Here is a 23,130-nt window from a genome sequence, read left to right as displayed (position 1 = left end):
GTTCTCTTGGACCTCAAGTTTGCTTCATATTTTTTATTTTATGGAATAGGTTGGCGGACGAGCATATGAGCCACCTGATGGTAAGTGGTCCCCATCACCCATAGACAATGACGCTTTAAGAAATATTAACTATTCCTTACATCGTCAATGCGCCACCAACCTTGGGAACTAAGATGCTATGTAACTTGTGTCTGTAGTTACACTGACTCACTCAGCCTTCAAACTGGAACACAACAATACTGCGTATTGTTGTTTAGCGGTAGAATATTTGAAATCTTCAGCTTCATATCAATTAACATCAAATTCGATTCAGTGGTTTGGTCGTCAGAAAGACAGACAGAGTTACTTTGACATTTATTAGTATATAAATATATATACATCAAAATCGACCCGATCGTGAAATGCAGAACATCGCGCCCAGTGTCCGCCATTTTGGCGAGCCCTTTTGATGTTTTGCTAGTTCAAATCTCATTGTACATTTGATAGTTATATTTCTTGCCAGTTAATAAATTAATACATATAGTTTGTCTGCTTTATTCATATGTATCATAATATATTATGAGCTTTATTTGTATTTATTTATTATCTATTTGTCTTTTTTAATTTTATATTTTAAATTTAGATTTTTTTTTTTTTAATTGATTACATCTTTAATAGGCGAAGTTATCTTTCTTGGTATAGATAGTATGTAAGAGACATTAGGCATTATACGTTGTAATAATTCAAAGACTGTTATGTATATATAGAATTAGATACTCTGTATATCACGTTGGCTTCCAAAAAAAAATAAGATTCTATTATTTTAGATTATCTGTTATTTAAAAAAAAAAAAGAATTATTGTCTGAATGTTTATAAATATTCTTATAATTAAAAAAAAACTACCAATATCGTTCATAATAACATTTAATTATTTTTAAGTCTGTCAAATTTTGAAATAACAGTATAATCTGTTATGTCTAATTTAAATTCGGACAAAGGCGAGAACCGTACAGCCATAATTAAAAAAAAACACCCAAAACAGTTGTTCAAACTCCAACAACTTTATTCAATATAGTAGCATTACACTTTCTTATTGATGGTCAATTGAAACACTACCACCGGTTCGGGAAAGAAAATATCCTGACCTGAGAAGAACCGGCGAAAGAAACTCAGCGGGTTTTTGATTATATTTTTTGTTTCATATATTATATAAACAATATAATATGAAACGAAATAGCCAGGAGGCGATCGTTTCCCAAGGTGTGCAATCTTTACTATAAAGTAATTTTGTACGATATTATTAATATAACCAACGCCTAACATAGATAATCCAGGTCGTAGCAACAAAAGCAGCGTTATATACCCAAGCGTATATCTGCCGCATAATATATCTCGCCCGAGGCTCCCCCTCCCCCCCCCCAGGAGCTAGCTAAAATCAATAGATGCATCGCGCATACAGACCGCGCGGGTCGCGGCCCCGCTCCATTAACCCAGTTTGTACGGGATTGATCGCAAGATCCTACTATCATAGTTATATATAACATATATATATTATGTTCAACGCGAGCTGTTCTATATTTGATGTTTTATATGTTAAACAGCCAAACTCAGCTACGCACATTTCGGTACAAGATTACAGAGATATTTTTAACTTTGCCGTTTCGTAAATTCAAATCGTTTGTAAAAAATGCATTGGTAAAAATGGCATATTATTCGATACAAGATTTTATTGATGATAAAAATGTGTGGAATTATTACCTGTTGATGTCCAAGCAGGATAATATATTACATACATATATAATTGTATTTAACTAATATGATTGTATTTTTCAAATGTTGAAAAAGAGTAACTACTGAGTTTCTTGGCGGTTCTTCTCGGTTGAATCTACTTTCCGAACCGGTGGTAGGTTTACTTAATTGTAAAATGACGATTCAGAAGTGCTTGTAAAAGCCTACTTGAATAAAGTTTATTTTGATTTTTTTGATAAAGAAGCGCGGAATTATTTTTGACTTGCAGGCAGGATATTTTACGTCATTATCTTTACATAGTATAAAACAAAGTCGCTCACCGCTGTCTGTCCATATATATGCTTAGATCTTTATAATAACGTAACGGATTTTGATGCGGTTTTTTTTAATAGTTAGAGTTATTCGAGAGGAAGTTTTTGTATATAATACATGGACAATATAGTAAAGGGATATTGATATTTTTGTCGTAAATAAACAAATTCTGTAGTATATTTAAGTACATCAGTATTACAACCGTGCAAAGTCAGAGAGGGTCGCTAGTATATCTATAATATCTCTCATTTTGACGACCTCCATGGTCGAGTGGTATGTACACCGGTTTTCATGGGTACGCCACTCTGAGGTCCCGGGTTCGATTCCCGGCCGAGTCGATGTAGATTACCATTAGTTTTCTATGTTGTCTTGGGTCTAGGTGTTTGTGGTACCGTCGTTACTTCTGATTTCCATAACACAAGTGCTTCAGCTACTTACATTGGGATCAGAGTAATGTATGTGATGTTGTCTCATATTTATTTATTTATTATTTATTTATTATTTTATATCTAAGAAGTTGCTAGTTTTTAGTATGTTTGTCGTTGTAACATATAAATAAATAAAAAGACAATTTCATTAGATTTATTTTAATAAAACTCCGCAGATAAATTTACATTTGCCTGCAGTGAAATTAAAAAAAACATCTAAGATTTAAATATTATTCTATATTCGAATTTATAATTTTAATGTTGTTAAAATATTATTTAAGAACACATTTATTTATACTTTTTTTGAGTCATGGGCATGTATTACTACTGATTCTGCCACTGAAACCAAATTTTGTATATAAGTTAGTATTGTTTATTTAACTGAACTGTAAGGCTCTCTAACTCTGAATATAACGAATAAGGTAAGTATAGTACGAAACAACTTAGATGTAGCATCGGCAAATTCAATAGAACCGATTACTGCCGATTCACACAACCAATAGAAACAGCTTCCTATCGCGCCACTCGACGCTATTCGTCGCTATAGATTCCCACGTCAGTTTAACCAAAGAAAACCAGTGCATGCAAATCGACGCGTCAAATTGAAGAATATATTAGGTCATACGATATTACAAGTTATTACGTTTGCGTAAAGATCATATTCGCATAAGAAATAAATATTGATAATTTGGGAGAGCGTATAGTAAGACACAAATTAGATGTAGCATCGGAAAATGCAATGGAATGAAAATAAAACCGATTACTGCCGATTTACACAACTAATAGAAATAGCACCCTATCGCGCCATTCGACGCTATTCGTCGCTATAGATTCGCGCGTCAGAGAAAGCAATTGCATGTAAATCGACGCGTCAAATTGACGGATATATTAGGTCATATGATATTACAAGTTATTACGTTTGTACAAAGATCATATTCGCGTAAGAAATAAATATTGATGATTTGGGATAGCATACTTAATTCGGATGTGATCGGTTTTACGAATTTTGCCGATGCGACATCTAAGTTGTGTCGTACTATACTCAATTCGGATGTGATCGGTTTTACGATATTTGCCGATGTGATCTAAGTTGTGTCGTTATCATTGTATCCGATTAGATCAATATTAGACCTGTTTCAATGATGTTGTAGTAAACAGATATGTTATTAACGCGAAAAAAGTGGAGACTAGAAAACGTCCTAATTGGGACGTTTGCCTTTAGGCGTTTTACGTAGTAATACATCATAATTACGTAGTAATACGTTTTGCGTAATTAAAACATCTAGTTATCCCTTTTACTTATTGTTTTTATGAAGCTATCCATTTTACTTGTAACGAAATGTAAAATAAACGGTCCCCGGCGCGGCACACTTTTTTCTGTTGTTTAGCATGGATATAACATATCTGTTTATTAGAATATCATTGACCTGTGTCCTCATGATGATTTCAGTAAATTTATTTACACACAACAATAATCTTACGGTGTCCGCAACCTTCACATACAAACACAAGATCAATAACGAAACACAAAAGCACATGACATTTCAGTGTTGCGAACTTAGTTTCGAACCCGTAATCACCGGTTACGATGCACGCGTTCTAACCACTGGGTTATCTCGGCTGACAAATATATATATAATGTTCTGTATGTTTGGTGTGTTTCTGAAGTATAGCTAATTAGGTCAAGATAGAGAGAGAGCTTGAGATGGGCGCGCGAACCTTGTCGCAACTTAAACATATATATATATATATATATATATATATATATATATATATGTTTAATATATAGTATTATATATATATATATATATATATATATATATATATATATATATATATATATATATATATATATGATGTATGTTGGAGGACGTTCTTCATAACTCATATCAGTATATATTCTTCGGGCCATGGATATCTATAATAACATTAATTTGAATATATGTATTATTTTTTAAATGTTGAAAAAAAGTAACTACTGAGTTTCTTGCCGGTTCTTCTCGGTGGAATCTACTTTGATGATGATCAAGATTATAAATGTTATTGAAATAAAATTTCATCACTTTGCCGGTTGTCAATGAGTGACTTTTAGCTTACGGAAAAAATGGAATAAAAACAAAACATCATAGATATCTGAAATTCCTTAAATGTCTTTTAAATAAACGCGGAATTTCGTGAGTGACCCACTAATTAGTATAAACTAATGGCCGGTCCCGGCTGCGCACTGGTGGACATAAGGTTTACATTATATTTTTACCTTTTATTTGTATTTTCTTGTTGCTTTTCTACGACAAATTTAGCCATCGTCGTTATATCAACTTCGATTCAAAAAGTCGAGATGGCCCAGTGGTTAGAACGCGTGCATCTTAACCGATGATTGCGGGTTCAAACCCAGGCAAGCACCGTTGATTCATGTGCTTAATTTGTCTTTATAATTTATCTCGTACTCAGCGGTGAAGGAAAACATCGTGAGGAAACCTGCATGCGACAAATTTCAAAGAAATTCTGCAACATGTGTATTCCACCAACCCGCATTGGAACAGTATGGAATATGTTCCAAACCTTCTCAAAGGGAGAGGAGGCCTATTTGCCCAGCAGTGGGGATTTACAGGCTGTTGTTGTTGTTGTTATATTACACAAAATCTCAATAAATTATATACCAAAACCTTCCTTATGAATCCCTTTATCCATCAATGAAAACATCATGAAAATCCGTTCAGTAGTTTTGGAGTTTATCGCGAACATACAGACCGACACGGCAGGCGGACTTTGTTTTATAATATGTAGTGATAATAATTAGACCCCCCCCCCTACAATCATCCTATCGTCATTTCTTAACGAGACGAAACCAGGGCGGGCAGCTAGTATTATATGTAATATTATTGTTAGAGTATTTTATCTGTAGTTATTACTGTATTTGTGTATAGTACGACACAAATTAGATGTAGCATCGGAAAATGCAATGGAATGAAAATAAAATCGATTACTGCCGATACCAATAGAAATAGCTCCCTATCGCGCCACTCGACGCTACTCGTCGCTATAGATTCACGCGTCAGAGAAAGCAAGTGCATGTAAATCGACGCGTCAAATTGACGAATATATTAGGTCATATGATATTACAAGTTATTACGTTTGTGCAAAGATCATATTCGTGTGAGAAAATAGATATTGATAATTTGGGATAGCGTACTCAATTCGGATGTGATCGGTTTTACGAATTTTGCCGATGCGACATCTAAGTTGTGTCGTACTCTACATATATGTTGAATTATGTATGTTTATTATGAGTTCGCGCCTTAGCCGCTCACATTTGCAGTCTCACTTACTAGGTGTGCTGGGAGAAATTTCTTTTTAGAAATAATCTTTTTCTACGTGAACAATAAACTTTAAATAAATAAATAAGAATGACGTCAATTTCGAAACACCCCCCCTCCTATCAATCATTTACCGTCATCCGCAGACTAACCCCCGATCCTAAGTTAGAATGACGTAATATATGGACGGCCCCCTTTCAATTTTCTAACATCAGATTTTTCTTCCAGATGGACATATACGTCCAGACAGCGAATCCGATCGTGGAACAGGTCCTCAAAGGTTACAATGGTACGATCTTCGCGTACGGTCAAACCGGTACCGGGAAGACGTATACGATGGCCGGCAGCAACTCCGCGCCGGAACTGCGAGGCATCATACCGAATTCCTTCGCTCACATATTCAGCCACATCGCGAAGGCGAAGGATGATGAAAAGTGAGGAATTACTGGATTATTCTGGCAATTGTGATGACCTCTACGGTCGAGTGTGTGCACCGGTTCGATTCTCGGTCGAGTCGACGAAGAAAATGTTTAGTTTTGTAGTTAATATTCATGTGCTTGATTTGGGTTTATAATTCATCTCGTGCTCAGTGGTGAAGGAAAACATCGTGAGCAAATTACAAGTGTCTATTCCACCAACCAGCATTAAAACAGCGTGATGGAATAATTTCAAAATCTTCTCCAAAATGGAGGAGGCCTTAACCCAGAATTGGGAAATTGCCAGCTAATTGTTGTTGAGGAATAACTAATGAATTGGTTGTATTACTTTCTAGTAATTGTATACTGTATTAAAATAGGAGCAATTTTCACCGGATGATAATCTTTCTTTATCAGGTTCCTGGTCTGCGTTACGTATCTTGAGATATACAACGAAGAAGTCCGGGATCTGCTTGGGAACAACCCCCACCAGAGCCTGGAGGTGAAGGAGAGACCTGATATAGGCGTATTCGTCAAGGATCTAACAGGTATTTAGTTGTTGGTTTTAAATAATGTGATAAGTAAATCATCTTTAAGGGCAGATTCAGAAGCTCTCTGAAACCCCTTTCTGTGCCAGGATTTCTGTCAGGTACCGAAATTCACAGTGCCGATTTCATGTGGTGCGCTTGTGAATGAACTGATGACTAACAAGTATCCGTTGCAAAAAATATTTCATATTATTATAATATTTTGGGGGTTCTTATACAAAAGTAACTCCAACTTTTGATTAAGGGTTTTGGGTTTAACAAAATCTGGCATTTGGTTTCCAGGGTACGTAGTCCACAACGCAGACGAGCTCGAAAAGATAATGGCGGTCGGCAACAAGAACAGACACATCGGTGCCACAGCCATGAACATAGAGAGCTCACGGTCACACGCAATCTTCTCCATAACGGTGGAGAACAGCAAGCGAGGGTCTGATGGGAAGATGCACGTGAAGATCGGGAAATTGCACCTTGTTGACTTGGCTGTAAGGTTTAATTTACTTTAATATAAGTTATCTAGTTAGGAAAAATCCCATTAAAATAAATATCCCATAGAGATTGATACATCAAGTATAGCATTTAATGTTGGAAAACTACAGCCTACAGAGTTTCTTGTCGGTTCTTCACGTGAAAATCTACATTTCGTACCGTAATCGTAGTACTTGTAAAAGGCAACTTGAATAAAGTTTATTTTGATTTCTTTCGACGTCTGGACATTATCCACTCACAATATATTGTAGCGCCAAACCAAATGCTCAACATTGTTGGTTTTAAGGGTATTGAGCCATTAGGCACAAGGGACCTTTTCTTAGATATCCAAAAATCCAAAAAGCGTGATTTTCAAAATATTTTCTGCCTCGTATAAACACTCTGTGGAGAACGCTTTCGCTGACGGCCAACAACTTGTCCGTTTGTTGTCTAGTAGTTGACAGCATTGGAAATGTTCAAGCTCTGCTAGCGATACAGACTACTTGATATATTACCCATAAAATACATTAATGACGTGCATAAACTTATTAATAAAAAGGCGTAACTACGATATTTCATTTCAATCTAAACTGAACCTTCATAAGTTTCAAATAGAGTATGTTCTAATTTCCAGGGTTCGGAGCGTCAAAGCAAGACCCAAGCGACAGGCACGAGGCTGAAGGAAGCGACTAAGATCAACCAATCGCTGTCAGTTCTCGGCAACGTTATCTCGGCGCTGGTCGATGGCAAGTCGACCCACATACCCTACAGGAATTCGAAGCTGACCAGACTGCTGCAGGATTCCCTGGGAGGCAACTCGAAGACTGTCATGGTTAGTATCTCATATTTCCATTATACATATTTCCAGATATGGCCCAGTGGTTAGAACGAGTGCATCTTAACCGATGATTGCAGCAACCCCAGGTAAGCACCACTGAATATTCATGTGCTTAATTTGTGTTTATAATTCATCTCGTGCTCGGTAAAGGAAAACATCGTGAGGAAACCTGCATGTGTCTAATTTCATAGAAATTCTGCCACATGTGCATTCCACCCGCATTGGAACAGCGTGGTGGAATATGTTCCAAACCCAGGATGTTGTTGTTGTTGTTATGTTTGAAAATGTTCTTTAAATGTGATTTTCCCAAAAAAAATTAATCGGCAAAAAAATAAACAAAAAATTCGAAACTATAGGGGAAACTAGCTTTCTTAGTATGGACTTATAAAGAGGAGGAATGATGACCATGTTGTAAGAAAGGTTTAGAGCATGGATGTGGATGGATATAGAGGTAGGACGACCAAGGAAACGATGGATGGATTGTGTGAAAGACGATATGGTTAGAGAGAATGTTACTTGTGAGATGACGTCTGACAGAGAAGTGTGGAAGGAGAAGACTTGCTGCGCCGGCCCCGAATAATATTGGGATAAGGTCAGGAGGATGATGATGATGATTTTCAGGAAAATAAATACGTTTACTTGCCGGATTTCAGGGGGCATTCTAAACTAAACCGTAAACTTTTGAAGCTAGAAAAACACGACCCTGCGCACAAACAAGATTTCTTATTTGATATCTATACTTTTAAAGGGTTATTATTAGTTAAAGAGGGATGGTAAAGGGCCCGATTCTTTTTCTATGCACTGGACCCTTCCTGACCCAGCTGCGTCACTGACGGAGGTTTTCTAACTCTGTGAATAGATAGCAACGGTCGGTCCGGCTGACTCGAACTACGTGGAAACCATCAGCACGCTTCGCTATGCGAACCGCGCCAAGAATATCGAGAACAAGACGCATATCAACAGCGAACCGGGAGACGCCTTGCTCACCAGGTACACTACACTTAATTATTATTTAGATTGGACAACATCACATACATTACTCTGATCCCAATGTAAGCAGCTAACGCACTTGTGTTGTGGAAATCAGAAGTAACGACGGTACAAACACTCAGACCCGAGACAACATAGAAAACTAATGATAATCTTTTAGCGTGTAGGCTATATTGAGATACTGAGGCATATAATATTCAGAGACGGATCCAGGTATGAGGCTAGCCAATACTCAAAGACCGAAGGAATAATATATTTTTATTAACGACATGTCACAATTGTTTGAGTACCCTGTACTGACTGACTGATTAATGTATTATAATAATCTAACAATAAATTGTTATGATTTCGTCATGCCAAATATGGAGTACAACTAAAAAGGCGATGTGCTGACGGCACAATCTACATCAACTCAGCTGGGAATCGAACCCGGGATGTCGGAGTGGCGTACCCATGAAAACCGGTGTACACACCACTCGACCACGGAGTCCGTTAAACTATTTCACAGATATTAGTTGTCTCGGGTCTGGGTGTTTGTGGTATCGTTACTTCTGATTTTCCACAACACAAGTGCTCTAGCTACTGACATTGGGATCAGAGTAATGTGTGTGATGTTGTCCAATATTTAAGAAAATGATTGGCCTTGGAAGGGATAAGTAATATTTCTTACAGCGCCATTGTCTGTGATGGTGACCACTTACCATCAGTTCCTATGCTAGTCCGATTATGATCTTATTTTTTATATTTCACAGATTCCAACAAGAAATCGATCAGCTGAAGAAACAACTAGAAGAAAATTCCAACGGTAAGTTTGACTGACATTATTTTGAAGACTTATCAACTTTACTTGGTGGTAAGTCTGGGTAGGTACCACCCACGCCAAACAACAGTATTGTTGTGTTCCGGTTTGAAGGGTGAGCCAGTGTAACTACAGGCACAAGGGACATAACATCTTAGTTCCCAAGGTTGGTGGCGCATTGACGATGTAAGGAATGGTTAATATGACAGCGCCATTGTCTATGGGTGATGGTGACTTACCATCACGTGACCCATATGCTTGTTCGCCAAAAAAAACAAGCGTTTTAAACGTTTAACGTGTTTATTTTTTGTGAAATAGAGATAGAAGAAGAAGAATTAGAGATATCTGAAGAGGAATTATCAGAAGACACTCTAACGGATCCCGAGCTTGATGTACTTGATCCAGAAGAGAAGAAAATTAGACGGAAAATGCGTAGAGAAGAGAAGGTATGTGTAATTATGTTATAATTTAAATCACATATATTTTGAAATTATATTTTATAGTTAAAACTAGCGGCCTATCCCGGCTTCGCACGGGTGGATTTGTTTTTTATATTTTAACTTGTATTTATATGTTTTTGTTCATTTATTAAATGTTTTCAAATATTTTTAGTTTTGAAATGAAAACTCCCTAGTTGCTTTTTTCCGACATGTTTTAAATTTATTCATAGATGTATGTAGAAAAAATACCAAAAGTACTTTGAAGTTGGACAAGGTCTTATAATACATCTCGTGGTCGGTGAAGGAAAACATCGTATGGAAACCTGCATGTGTCTAATTTCATAGAAATTCTGCCACAAGTGCATTCCACCAACCGGCATTGGAGGATTAATGAGATAGGATGCCTTAGCCCAGCAGTGGGAAATTTTCAGGGTGTTACTTTTTATTATTTTTTCAGGAGAAAATTAGTCGCGAGAAAGCCCATCTCGCCCGTAAGGTCCTCGAAGAGAAGAAAGCAGAGTTGCAAAGGACAAAGTGAGTAGGAACATTAACTATACAAAAAACACTCATGTCCGTTTAAAGATTGAAAGAAAGAGATAGCTGGAGAGGAAGAGAGATAAATATGTTTATTTAAGACACGGCACAAATATAAAGGTAAAGAAAATGTAATCGAGATGATCCAGTAGTTAGAACTCGTGCATCTTAACCGATGATTGCGAGTTCAAGCCCAGGCAAGTAGTACCTTGAGCATCGTGTTCGGCGGTGAAGGAAAACATCTTGAGGAAACCTGTAATATGTCTAATTACAACGAAATTCTGCCACACGTATAGCTACCAACAAGCATTGGAACAGCGTGGTGGAATATGCTCCCAACTACAAACTTCACAAAGAAAGGAGGCCTTATACTATTACTATTTATTTAAATACTTTATTGATCACCAAGAAGTAAATGGGACAAAAGGCGTACGTTATGCCTATCCTATTACTATTTATTTGAATGCTTTATTGACCATCATAAAGTAAATGGGACAAAAGGCGGATTAATGCCTGAAGGCATTCTCTGCCAGTCAACCTTCAGATCAAACAGAAAACTATGAAGGCGAATTAGTAATTGACAATACATAACAATATACATACATATAGTATCCATAAAATAAATATACATTATCTATAATAAAAATATATAAATATAGTACAAATTAAATAAATACATATAGTATCCATAAAATAAATATACATTATCTATAATAAAAATATATAAATAATAATAATAGTATATAAATATACAATAAAGTCATATGAGCATTCAAAAATTATCTTCCAGGAAGCAACAGGAAGAGCTGAAAGAAAAGTTACAGCGCCTGGAGTCCAAAGTGCTGGTGGGGGGAGAGAACCTTCTGGACAAAGCGGACGCCCAGCGCCGTCTGCTGGAACAAGCGGCCGGGGAACTGGAACTCAGGAAACTCAATGAGCTCCGTCTCCAAGAGGACTTGCAGAAGAAAGAGGTATTATTGACATTAAAAATCAAAATCAAAATAAACTTTATTCTTACTTTGTGGTAGGGCTTTGTGCAAGCCCGTCTGGGTAGGTACCACCCACTCATCAGTTATTCTACCGCCAAATAACAGTACTCAGTATTGTTGTGTTCCGGTTTGAAGGCTGAGTCAGTGTAACTACAGGCACAAGGGACATAACATCTTAGTTCCCAAGGTTGGTGGCACATTGACGATGTAAGGATAGTTAATATTTCTTACAGCGTCATGGTCTATGGATGATGGTGACGTCTGACAGGGAATTTCACAAGTAACATATCTTTAACCATATCGTCTTTCACACAGTCCATCCATCGTTTCCTTGGTCGTCCTCTACCTCTATATCCATCCACATCCATGCTCAAGGCCTTCCTCACAATATGTTCCTCAATCCTCCGCATTACACGCACATAACTTCTCGGCTATCGGTGTCACTTTCAAACTTCCTCTTATGTACTCATTCCTTACTCTATCCATTCGCGTAACACTACACATTCCTCTCAGCATTCTCATCTCCGCAACATGCAATTGTCTTTATTGTATTATACAACTATTATGATAGCAAAATAAGTCAGAAAGTGATATTGTTAATTTTTCTTTTAATATTTGGGCGCCATATTGGAAAACTGGCGCCCAAAAAGAGGGCATGTGTTTTGGGGGTAGATAGTACATTTGCAGTACAGTTGGTATAAGTTCCACGTACGCTTCTTGGCCGATTTGGTACATGTGGATGAACTCATTACCCATGGGAACACTTCCAGGCTGAACGCCTAGACCTCGAAGAACGCTACTCCAGCCTGCAAGAGGAAAATGCAGCGAAGACAAGGAAGCTGAAGCGAGCGGTGCAGCTGCTGAACTCAGCCAAGGCTGAGCTCGCAGACCAGCAGCGGGAACAGCAGAGAGAGATGGAGGGGATCCTGGATGGAGTTCGTGCTCTCAGGAGAGAGTTGCAGCTCGCAGATTTGGTGCTAGACGCGTACATACCCAAGGAGTACCAAGTTAGTGACTTAAATTATCTTATCTGTGAAATATTAATGGAGGCTTCGCTTGGGGTTGCCAGGTTAGATATAAAAATTACCCTATTTCTCGATTGATTGATAGATTCATCTCAAATTTTATCAAATTCGGTTTAGTGATTTAGTCGTTACAGCGTATGAGATAGATAGAGTTAATTTCCCATTTATAGTATTAGACTAGATTTAAACTTATTTTGGGCATGGTTTTTTTTGTATTGGAAGTCACAACTATTAATAGTGTTTCTGTGATACGATCGCTTAGTGGTAATGTTGCTAACCACTGTGTTTGTGTTTGTACCACCCTCTCTTCTGTCTATTCATTCCCTTTGCGGTTCATTGACAATTTTAGTCTTTATAGCATTGTGTTCTACTGTTAATTTTTTTTAAATAGTTTTTCCAATTGTAAAATCATCGTTATCATAGTTTCGTACAGCGCAAAATCTATTGGCAGTGGTGATCACTTACCATTTAAAATATAAAACTCCAAACTGCCTAATACGAGGTGTGTTCAAAAAGTATCGCGAATTTTGAATTTTCGCGGGTTACGTATTCGAATTTCGATCTTTTTGTGGCTTTATGTTGGTACTCATGTCTCTCACTTACGCAACAAGCTCGGCCATTTTGAATGTTCACTTAATTGTTGATAGCTGTTTTGCTTGCACGTGTTTTGGATCGTCTTCGATTTTTACGTATTAAAAAAATGGATCAAAGAACCTGTATCAAATCTTGTGTGAAAAACGAAATTAAGTGCGCGGATACATTCCGAATGTTGACTGTGGTATATGGAGAAGCTACCTTGGACCGAAGCAACGTTTATCGGTGGTACAAAATGTTCTCAGAAGGCCGAGAAGATGTGAACGATGGAGTGCGTGCCGGACGCCCGAGTACTTCAACAACAGATGAAAAAATTAATGAAGTGGAGAAAATGATATTGGCCAATCATCGTATCACCGTTAAAGAAGTTGCCGAGGACCTAAACATATCAATTGGCTCGTGCCATTCGATTTTTAAGCGACATCAAAATAAGGAGTGTTCTCAATTCGACCAGTATATATATTTTTTTAGGTTTGTTCGCCGATTACGTCGCCATTTATGAACCGATTTTGATGATTTTTCTTTAGTTAGAAAGAAAATACTCCTGGAATGGTACCATGATGAGGATATCAGAGTCTGATGATGTGATCCTGGAGAAATCGAGCGGAACCCTCAAATTTTATAGGCACATGTACCGTGTTTTACATATTTTCTGAAGTTATATTGGCATTTGCTTCTGGCAATCGTAATGTTATACTTCTGAGCTGATGGCGGAAGGTGTAAGTCCTCAATTACTAGGAGTAAGGAAATAGTTCTTTCAACATTAATATATGAATTTATACTCCTCTTCGTAGCTTTTATGAAGAGAAGTACAGGTTCACTAAACACTTATTTTGTTATGTTATTGTTTGGTATATCATGCTCCAGAAGTAGTCCCATATAAGTTTTAAAGAAATAATCAACAAATAAAAAATTTCAATATTACGTGTTTAAATCAAATTATTTTATTACTTTTTAGTGATCACTTTGAAGTCGGTGTAATTTTTTAGAAAAAAATATTTTTATCAATGATTTGCGCATGAGACGGGTCGCCGCGAAATTCGTACCAAAATTGCGAACAAAAACAGCATCGCATGAACTTTGCTAATGAGATGTTGGACTCTGTCCGCGACGACCCAAATTTGCTCCATAGGGTCATAACTGGCGACGAATCGTGGGTTTATGGTTATGACGTGGAAACCAAGGCTCAATCATCTCAATGGAAGCTGCCGCACGAACCAAGACCGAAAAAAGCGCGCCAAGTACGGTCGAATGTGAAAGTTTTCTTCGATTGCAGGGGCGTGGTGCATCATGAGTTCTTGCCACAGGGTAGAACGGTCAATAAGGAATATTACCTGCAAGTTATGCGCAATTAGCGCTAAGCAATATCCCAGAAACGCCCGGATTTGTGGAAGAACAAAAATTGGCTTTTGAACCACGATAACGCCCCTGCTCACACATCGTTGCTTGTGCGCGACTTTTTGGCCAAAAACAACACACTAGTGATGCCGCAGCCACCGTATTCCCCAGATCTGTCCCCTTGTGACTTTTTCTTGTTCCCTAAACTGAAAGCCCATAAAAGGACGACGTTACGCTGACGAGATAAGGACGGCATCGAAGGAGGAGCTGAAGAAGATAAAAAATAGACTTTTTGAAGTCCTTCGAAGATTGGAAAAACCGTTGGCACAAGTGTATAATATCTCATGGAGATACTTTGAAGGGGACAAAATATGTATTCATAAAGAAATAAATATTTTTTGAAAGAAACACAAAAATTGCGATACTTTTTGAACACGCCTCGTACTTTACATATAAACCAGCATTTTTTGATTTTTGAATAACGTTTTATTTGACATTAGGTTGACAGCAGAGCGAGAAAAATGACACAGACTATATATTAAATGATAGCTAACACATTGGATCATTTGCATCTGTGCTGGAACCCCAAATCATCAGTTAAAATTAAATAACTACTATGCCGTTTCAGCTATTTATTATATATTTAATATTTGTAGGCGTTAATCGAGCAATACGTCCATTGGAACGAGCAGCTCGGCGAGTGGCAAGTGAAGTGCGTCGCGTACACCGGAAACAACATGGCGCCCAGGCTGCCGCCGCATAGGCCGCACACTCACGTATGTCACCTTTTTTTATTCCGACACAAAACTTTATAATCTATATTGAAAAAATATATACATCTTTATATATCTCGAATTAATTACAGCTGTTTAAGGCTAATCCAGGACCCTCCCCCCCCTCTAATTAAAAGCAAAGTTATTTTTTCTTTGTGGTAGGGCTCTGTGCAAGCCCGTCTGGGTAGGTACCACCCACTCACCAGTAATTCTACCGCCAAATAACAGTACTCAGTATTGTTGTGTTCCGGTTTAAAGGGTGAGTGAGCCAGTGTAACTACAGGCACAAGGGACATAGCATCTTAGTTCCCAAGGTTGGTGGCATTGACGATGTAAGGAATAGTTAATGGTGATGGTGACCACTTACCATCAGGTGGCCCATATGCTCGTCCGCCAACCTATTCCATAAAAACAAAAAAAAAACAAAAACAAAACATTTAAAGAGTGTGGTCATTATGATAAATAATGTGGTCAGTTTTGAATTTGATACTTTTACACCAGTTTCAAAGGCTACGGAACCCGACGTTCGGCATAGTTTTAGAGTTTTATCAAGCAATTTTTAGTACAGAAAGTTCCCTCTCCCCTTCCCCGCAGACGGAGGCGCCCGACCTGTCGGATCGCTACCTGTCGTACGGCAGCGCGCGCTCCGCCAGCCGCCTGGCGCGCCCGCTGTCCGCCCGCCCCGCGCGCTAGCGCTCCGGCACCAACCTCATTACTTTGACACAATGATCTCTATACTTACGCTTCACATTTAATATTTACTAAAAATCTCAGTATTATTTGCTTGTTTTTTTTTTGTTATTTTTTAAACCATTTATTTATTTCTTGATTCTTAAAAACACCATCTACTAATTTGTACAAATGTAGGCTTCTGATGCAGAGGCAGCGAGGACACTATTACATGTGCACCTCTCCGCCAGGGTTGCCAATGTGTATTCACCTAATTCCCCAAAAATCTTAGCGAACTTCCCCAAATTGGGGAAAACAAATGTCCCAATTCCCCACACAGAAATAAAGGAAAAATATCATGTTATCGTATGTTATGTTCCTAACGATAAAATCAAATTTTCGAGGTAAATTTCGTAAAATCAGACTGGCAATGGTTACTGACTAACTTGTTTTTTTTCGTTGAATCAGACTGGTCAATTTTTGTACTAACTAAACAACGGGTAAACAATCAATTACCGATCGTTTTGGTATAAAACGCATAAGTACAAATTCCCCTCATTTTCCCCACATACGACAATCCCTACGCCAATCCTAGATCGACTTGCGACTTCCCGCAATTTGGGGAATTCCCCACACATTGGCAACGCTGCTCCCCGCAATAACTGATTAAGCGTAGAAAAGAAATCTATCAGCCTCGTTCCGAGCACACTCCATTATTACAAGGTACGTGTCTTCGGTGTTACATACACTACGGTTAGGTGAAGCGTTTTACCCATAAGAAAACCAAAGTTATTTAATGGACTGTGGCCGGAACGCCGAAGAGCTGTGACAATTGAAGACCTGCTCGTATTGGCTACATCAAACCAAATAGTTTTTCACTGTGGTAACATTTTGGCGGGAACGTTTTTTTGTATTATCTGTTTTTAAAATGTGTTTGTAACTGTTGACAATAGGCTATTTGACAATGCGAAAAATAAATTGTAAATTATTGTAATCATGAGTTTAAAAATGGTTATTGACTAATGAAAGTTGAAAATAATACTTAATTTATTCAAAAATCCATAAATAAAAATGCAATCTTTCAAACGTTTGTCACGTGACTTATGATGAAGTCACTTTCTTGTAACATACTATATGAACCACAGATTAAAATACAGGGAAGTGACTTCACCGACCCCATTGCAGCGCCATATTGTCCAAGTAGCGTTTTTTTAATATGATATTTTTCGGCAAATATGTATTAGAAATAGAAAAATCAACTTTTACTGGGTTCCTTAACTTCTACTAAATAATATAAAATGGATTTTAAAAACCAGTCAAATAGCCTATTGTTTTAATATCATCAACGTCTCGTTACTAAGAGTTGTAATTCGAGAAAATTAATTTATCTCACAATTATGATTACAGAGCACATTAATATTATTTACAAACCGTCATTGCTCTTAGTGAAGACTCTCCTTAATATAACTAATAATAAAATGTATTAATTCTTTTATTAAACTGTGCTAGTCGCATTCCAGTGATAGACGTTAAAGACTATTGTAGAAGGGAAGATGTTATATAATCTGTGACGAAATTATATATTTGTGTATATTTTGCAAACATAAATATGTCATGAATTTTTTAATAAATATATTGTATGCAATTGTTTTTTTATTTCGTAAGAAAATTTAGATAAATCATTATTTATAAATAAATTTGATTATATTTTACTACTTATTATTAATATAATTTTCAAATAGGGTATTCTACTGTATTTAAAAAAAAACATAACAATTTAAATTTTCCTAATATAAAGACGCAAAACAGTATAATTCGGCCAAATAAACACGTCTTCTGGCTTTAAAACTAAATTTTAAACCTTATTCATTGCCGCAAGAAACGCTGTCAGTCATTTTGATGACGTCACATTAATAAAAACTACAGTTGTATATATGTATACGAGCGGCTCATTCAACGTTAACTGCTGTAGATATTTTGTGTTACAATCGCCGTCATTGGTGTGCGTGAGTTGTTTTTCAAAGTGCCAGATGATATTGAAATGACAGTTTTTGCCTATATGACGTCACACCATGGCCGCTAAGTTTTAGGTCACGTGATATACTCTTAATATTAACATGTGTAATTTAAGTAGTTCGGGGTGGCCAAAATAATATTATCGTTTCACAAATGATGCTCCAATCTCTTTATCCTTTGTTACAATGCCACGCTATCGTCCAATTGTTTTCTAATGACAGCTCAATCATATTTAAAATAAGAAATAGTGTTACACGCCAGTATTAAATGTTATGCCATATAAAATAATATTAATTACAGTTTTACAAATTATTGATCAATTAATTACAATAATAATTGTAAATAATAAAGTAAATTCAAAAGCTCCTGCTATATTCATAATATGCAATAATATGTTATATAAATTATGATATAGAATCAAATGTCATAATACCGTATTGAAGGCTGAGGTTACTCTCTTAACACAAGATAAAATAATAATACGCTTTCATGATACAAAATCGAAATATTTTTGTAAATTTTTACACATATTAGCTTTAATCAAAATTCATAATTTATTTTTCACCACCAAAAATACCACATTATATTATTACGGACTTTTTCGATGGTCTAGAGGCAAGGCTTGGGGTTCAACCTCCAGATCGGGCATATAAAATTATTGAGTGTTTCTGTAGATTTTTTTTCACTGGCAACCCAGTCTGTTAGAAGCAGGTATGTTATGGGTGTACTATTACGGATCTGGATGTACACTGATTTGTTTTAACATATGAATTCGTATTTCGCAGGACACTATTCGGTTTTAGGTATAGTCACAGAAAACATTACGTCGAAATACTATAAGCTACTGACTTTCAAGTGTTGAGGGCGAGCCAGTGACCAAATCTAGGTGGTCAAAAGCCACAAAAATTTTCATGGTGAAACTTCAATATCTACTATAAACTATACTAACTAAAAAAATGATTTTACTACTGCTGCTGCTGCTGCTGCTGCTACTGATACTGCTGCTACTACTACTAAAAAAGTTATTTTATAACTTTTTTATCCTTATTTATGTCGTTCTGTCCACAATTAGAAGGTATGTAAATGCTCTGGCAAAAGTTCCATGAAGTAAAAATACTGTAGAAAGTAATTTCCTAAAATTTTATGACTTATACTTTAACAAAAACAACACACAAGGTAGCTAGAAGTGGATTTTCAGAATGAATAAAACAACACGTATCTTTGTACAAATCACAATTTATTCAACTATGTACAACGTCGCTCAAACGTACCGCGTAATATTATAGGAAACCGGTCAGACTTAAATCATAAACAACGTTTTATAAATATCGTACACTCGGCGCCTCGCGCGCTGACTGACTGCGCTGACTGACTGCGCTCACTGGCTTACCGCCCTTCGGACGGGTGGCCGTCTCCACTGTAGGCACGCGTCCGATATATCGAAACTAATCTAAAATCAAAAGTCAAACTATGAATATCGTTACACTCATGAAACAATCGTTTTATCTCTCTTTAACTTTACAATAACCCATATGTGAGAAAGAGATGAAGCGAATATTAAACCGACTTCGATACCACATCCGTTTCATCTCTTTCTCACACATCTGATGTTCCGACGACATCCGACTTTAGATTAGTTTCGATATATCGCGGATGTCGGACGCATGCTTAATATATATACACTTGTTTTGAATAGACGATTAATCCGTCCCGTGTCCGAACATTTTCAACGCTTTAATGTCACCCTACTGTACGTCTTACAAATATTCTGGTCACCTCAAAAACAGATTAATGTCTCAGAGAAACTTCGAGTAGTGACGCTGGATTCTCTTCGATTTAAACGAATTTACGATCTCCTTAAAACAAATATCATGCAATCCAACTTAACACACAAACGTCATAATAAAACTCATATCAATCACAATATAAAAGAAACACCAATCAATGAATAAAAAATAATTCATCTGCATTAAAACCTTTTTAAATGACATCTGTCAAAAGTGACATATCAACTGTCAACAAAAATTGGCGCGAAATCTTTGACAGATAGAACATTCAGCGATACACGCACTCGTTATGACTTTCTTTTTCTATTTCCACGTTCTCTAACACTCAATAACTCTATTATTTACATTCGAAATAAAACGAAAAACAATATCAATTTTATTATAACACGTATTCCACTTAAGACGATAGAATTTCATTCATTATCTATATTTTTATTATTATATATACGAATAGGATGTTATGTTTGTGTGTTGATAACTTACCTAAAACAAAATATTGGGGAGGATAAAACATATATATAGAGAAAATTTGTAAAAATAAAATTGACCCCAAATAAATCATTATGTAGCTTTGAATTAAGCAACAAAAAAAAATCCGATATATTCAAAAATCTAATCACAATGGGTAACGGTCTGTTATATGTAAAGAACATGCTATAACATATAATCTGAAACATAACTTCAATGAACACAGTTCGAGCGTTCATAGCGCTTCAAAATTTTCGCTTATTTTTTATATGTGCTTTCTCGTGTAAGTAACTGTTTGTTTTGAATGAGAAAATGAATATTCTTTAAAATTAAATCAGAGTACGAAATTACCCAAGTACTACGCAACTTGTTATACATATAGTACGTCTCAACTTAGATGTAGTACCGGAAAATGCAATGAAACCGATTACTGCTTATTCACACAACCAATAGAAACAGCTCCCTATCACGCCACTCGACGCTATTCATCGCTATAGATTCTCACGTCAGTTCGACCCGAGACAGCGAGTGCGTGTAAATCGACGCGTCAAATTGGCTAACATTAGGTCATACGATATTACAAGTTATTACGTTTGTGCAAAGATCATATTCACATGAGAAATAAATATTGATAATTTGGGAGAGCGTACTCAATTCGGATGTGATCGGTTTTACGAGTTTTGCCGACGCTACATCTGAGTTGTGTCGTACTATACCTACACATTCACACCGAGCCATATCTTCATATCAGCCATAACAAGCTATACGAAACCTATTTGAAACCAAGTTGTATTAACATACAGATTTCAACCTTGGACCTTGTCATGTGTAACTATTATACCATTCCGACCATTAACAGCTTCGACACTGATGACAGCTGATGCGTTATTATTCGTCTAAATTTTGAAATAATTAAAGGATCAATAACGATGTTCTACCTTTGTCGTCGCGTAACGAACCCATTTATTGTAAAATATCCCCCCCCCCCCTTTTTATCACGAGTCCGATTCCCAGCATAAACATTTTTAAAAGATCTTGAAAAAAACAATTATGAATTCGCGAATAGTCGTATTCCGACATTTACTATCCATTGTATGATTTTGACGTGTGATGTATGTTCCCTGTCGAGTGGGCCTTGGCGAGGACTGTATTATTGGCACAACTCGCTTGAAACAGAGTCGAGATGACGCAGTGGTTAGAACGCGAGCATCTTAACCGATGATTGTGGGTTCAAACCTAAACAAGCGCAGCTGAATATTCACGTGCTTAATTTCTGTTCATAATTCATTTCGAAGGAGCTACTTCACAATAAATAAAGATAAGATCTGCCAACCTGTTATTTTCATCAATCTCTGACCATTTATAAATTTTCCAGAAATAAATTTTAAATCAAAATACTGTTAAATAAACTATTAATAACAAAACGCGTCAATAACGAAAGTAATCGTGAACGCATCCGTTCGTTACATAAAACTCCGAAACAGCTTATACTATCAACATTTAGAATTAACCGTATGCTTAAATTCAATTAATGATTAGATTATTTACATTTCAATGTCACTTTTATATACTATACGACTGGCACGCCAGTTGTTATTTGAACGTGCCAGAAATATTAACAAAAGATTGCCAATAACAACTGTACAATTAATTGAATCAATCGGATGAACGGGGCTTGAACTAGGGATGAGATATACTAGTGTGTATTATTTTTTATGAATGTATGTAGGCAGGCAAATGGCCTAACTGTTGGTATGTAGTCGTCATCATTAAATATATCAAACAAGCTGTGAGAAATATTAGACATCCCTAAAGTCAAAAATGCGCCACCAACCTTGGGAACTAAGATGTTATGTCCCTTGTGCCTGTAGTTACGCTGGCTCACTCACTCTCAAACAGTAACTCAACAATATTGAGTACCTCTGTTTGGCGGTAGGATATCTGATGACAGAACCTACCCAGACCTACCTATAATAATAAAATAAAAATATAAATATGTAAGACGACGATTTAAAATGTCCGAAATTTTTTTGGTAACGCTACTTAAACAACGTACAGTCAGAGTAAGAAAACCTTCGTCAGTTTTCAAATTAATTCCTTTATCAAGTGTTAATCTCTTACTGCCTTTTGTAAGTAACTAAACTAAATTTAAAAAAAATATATATTAAGGAACGCGTGTGTGCAAAAGGTTATTATACAATTAATGAGTTTATGATCGATAGCACACCTTGGGAATTAAACGATCGCCTCCTGGCTATTTCATCTCATATTAAATTGTTTATATAATATATGAGACAAACAAAAAAAAACCCGCTGAGTTTCTTTCGCCGGTTCTCAGGTCAGGGTATTTTCTTTTCCGAATCGGTGGTACTGTTTCAATTGACCATCAATAAGAAAGTGTAATTCTTCTATATTGAATAAAGTTATTTAACGCACTAAACTGACAGCTGCATATAAAATTAAACTTACACAGTACGATAACTTGGTTCAAAATAGTGTAACATCTTTGGACTGCGTCTAGTTTTATATCAACGTGAAACCTTTTTAATGACGTAATTAGTCGTTACAAATTCAAATTAGATGTGATATCTTCTACTGAATTGTGTCTATGTGGCTTGGTCGAGAAGTTATGTGGAAGGTGGCTATCATGGTATG

The 23,130-nt window shown here is 36.5% G+C and overlaps 1 protein-coding gene across 1 annotated transcript in view; it reads left to right on the top strand.

The window, feature by feature from the left end:
- The window catches only part of LOC124541560 (kinesin-like protein KIF3A), a 30,101-nt gene extending 13,513 nt beyond the window's left edge, over positions 1-16,588 (top strand). The window contains exons 3-14 of the mRNA XM_047119479.1: positions 6,015-6,220; positions 6,620-6,750; positions 7,033-7,232; positions 7,850-8,047; positions 8,913-9,043; positions 9,796-9,848; positions 10,161-10,288; positions 10,740-10,816; positions 11,607-11,787; positions 12,576-12,812; positions 15,419-15,538; positions 16,130-16,588. Of these exons, the coding sequence (XP_046975435.1) occupies positions 6,015-6,220; positions 6,620-6,750; positions 7,033-7,232; positions 7,850-8,047; positions 8,913-9,043; positions 9,796-9,848; positions 10,161-10,288; positions 10,740-10,816; positions 11,607-11,787; positions 12,576-12,812; positions 15,419-15,538; positions 16,130-16,228 (1,761 nt within the window). The 3' untranslated portion in view covers positions 16,229-16,588. The remainder of the gene's footprint in view (positions 1-6,014; positions 6,221-6,619; positions 6,751-7,032; positions 7,233-7,849; positions 8,048-8,912; positions 9,044-9,795; positions 9,849-10,160; positions 10,289-10,739; positions 10,817-11,606; positions 11,788-12,575; positions 12,813-15,418; positions 15,539-16,129) is intronic.
- The last annotated feature ends 6,542 nt before the right edge of the window (positions 16,589-23,130 follow it).

The sequence above is a fragment of the Vanessa cardui genome, chromosome 28 (assembly GCF_905220365.1).
Source record: "Vanessa cardui chromosome 28, ilVanCard2.1, whole genome shotgun sequence".
Lineage (NCBI taxonomy): Eukaryota > Metazoa > Arthropoda > Insecta > Lepidoptera > Nymphalidae > Vanessa > Vanessa cardui.
The sequence above is the reverse complement of the archived record's forward strand: the minus strand, read 5'-3'. Positions and strand labels throughout refer to the sequence as shown.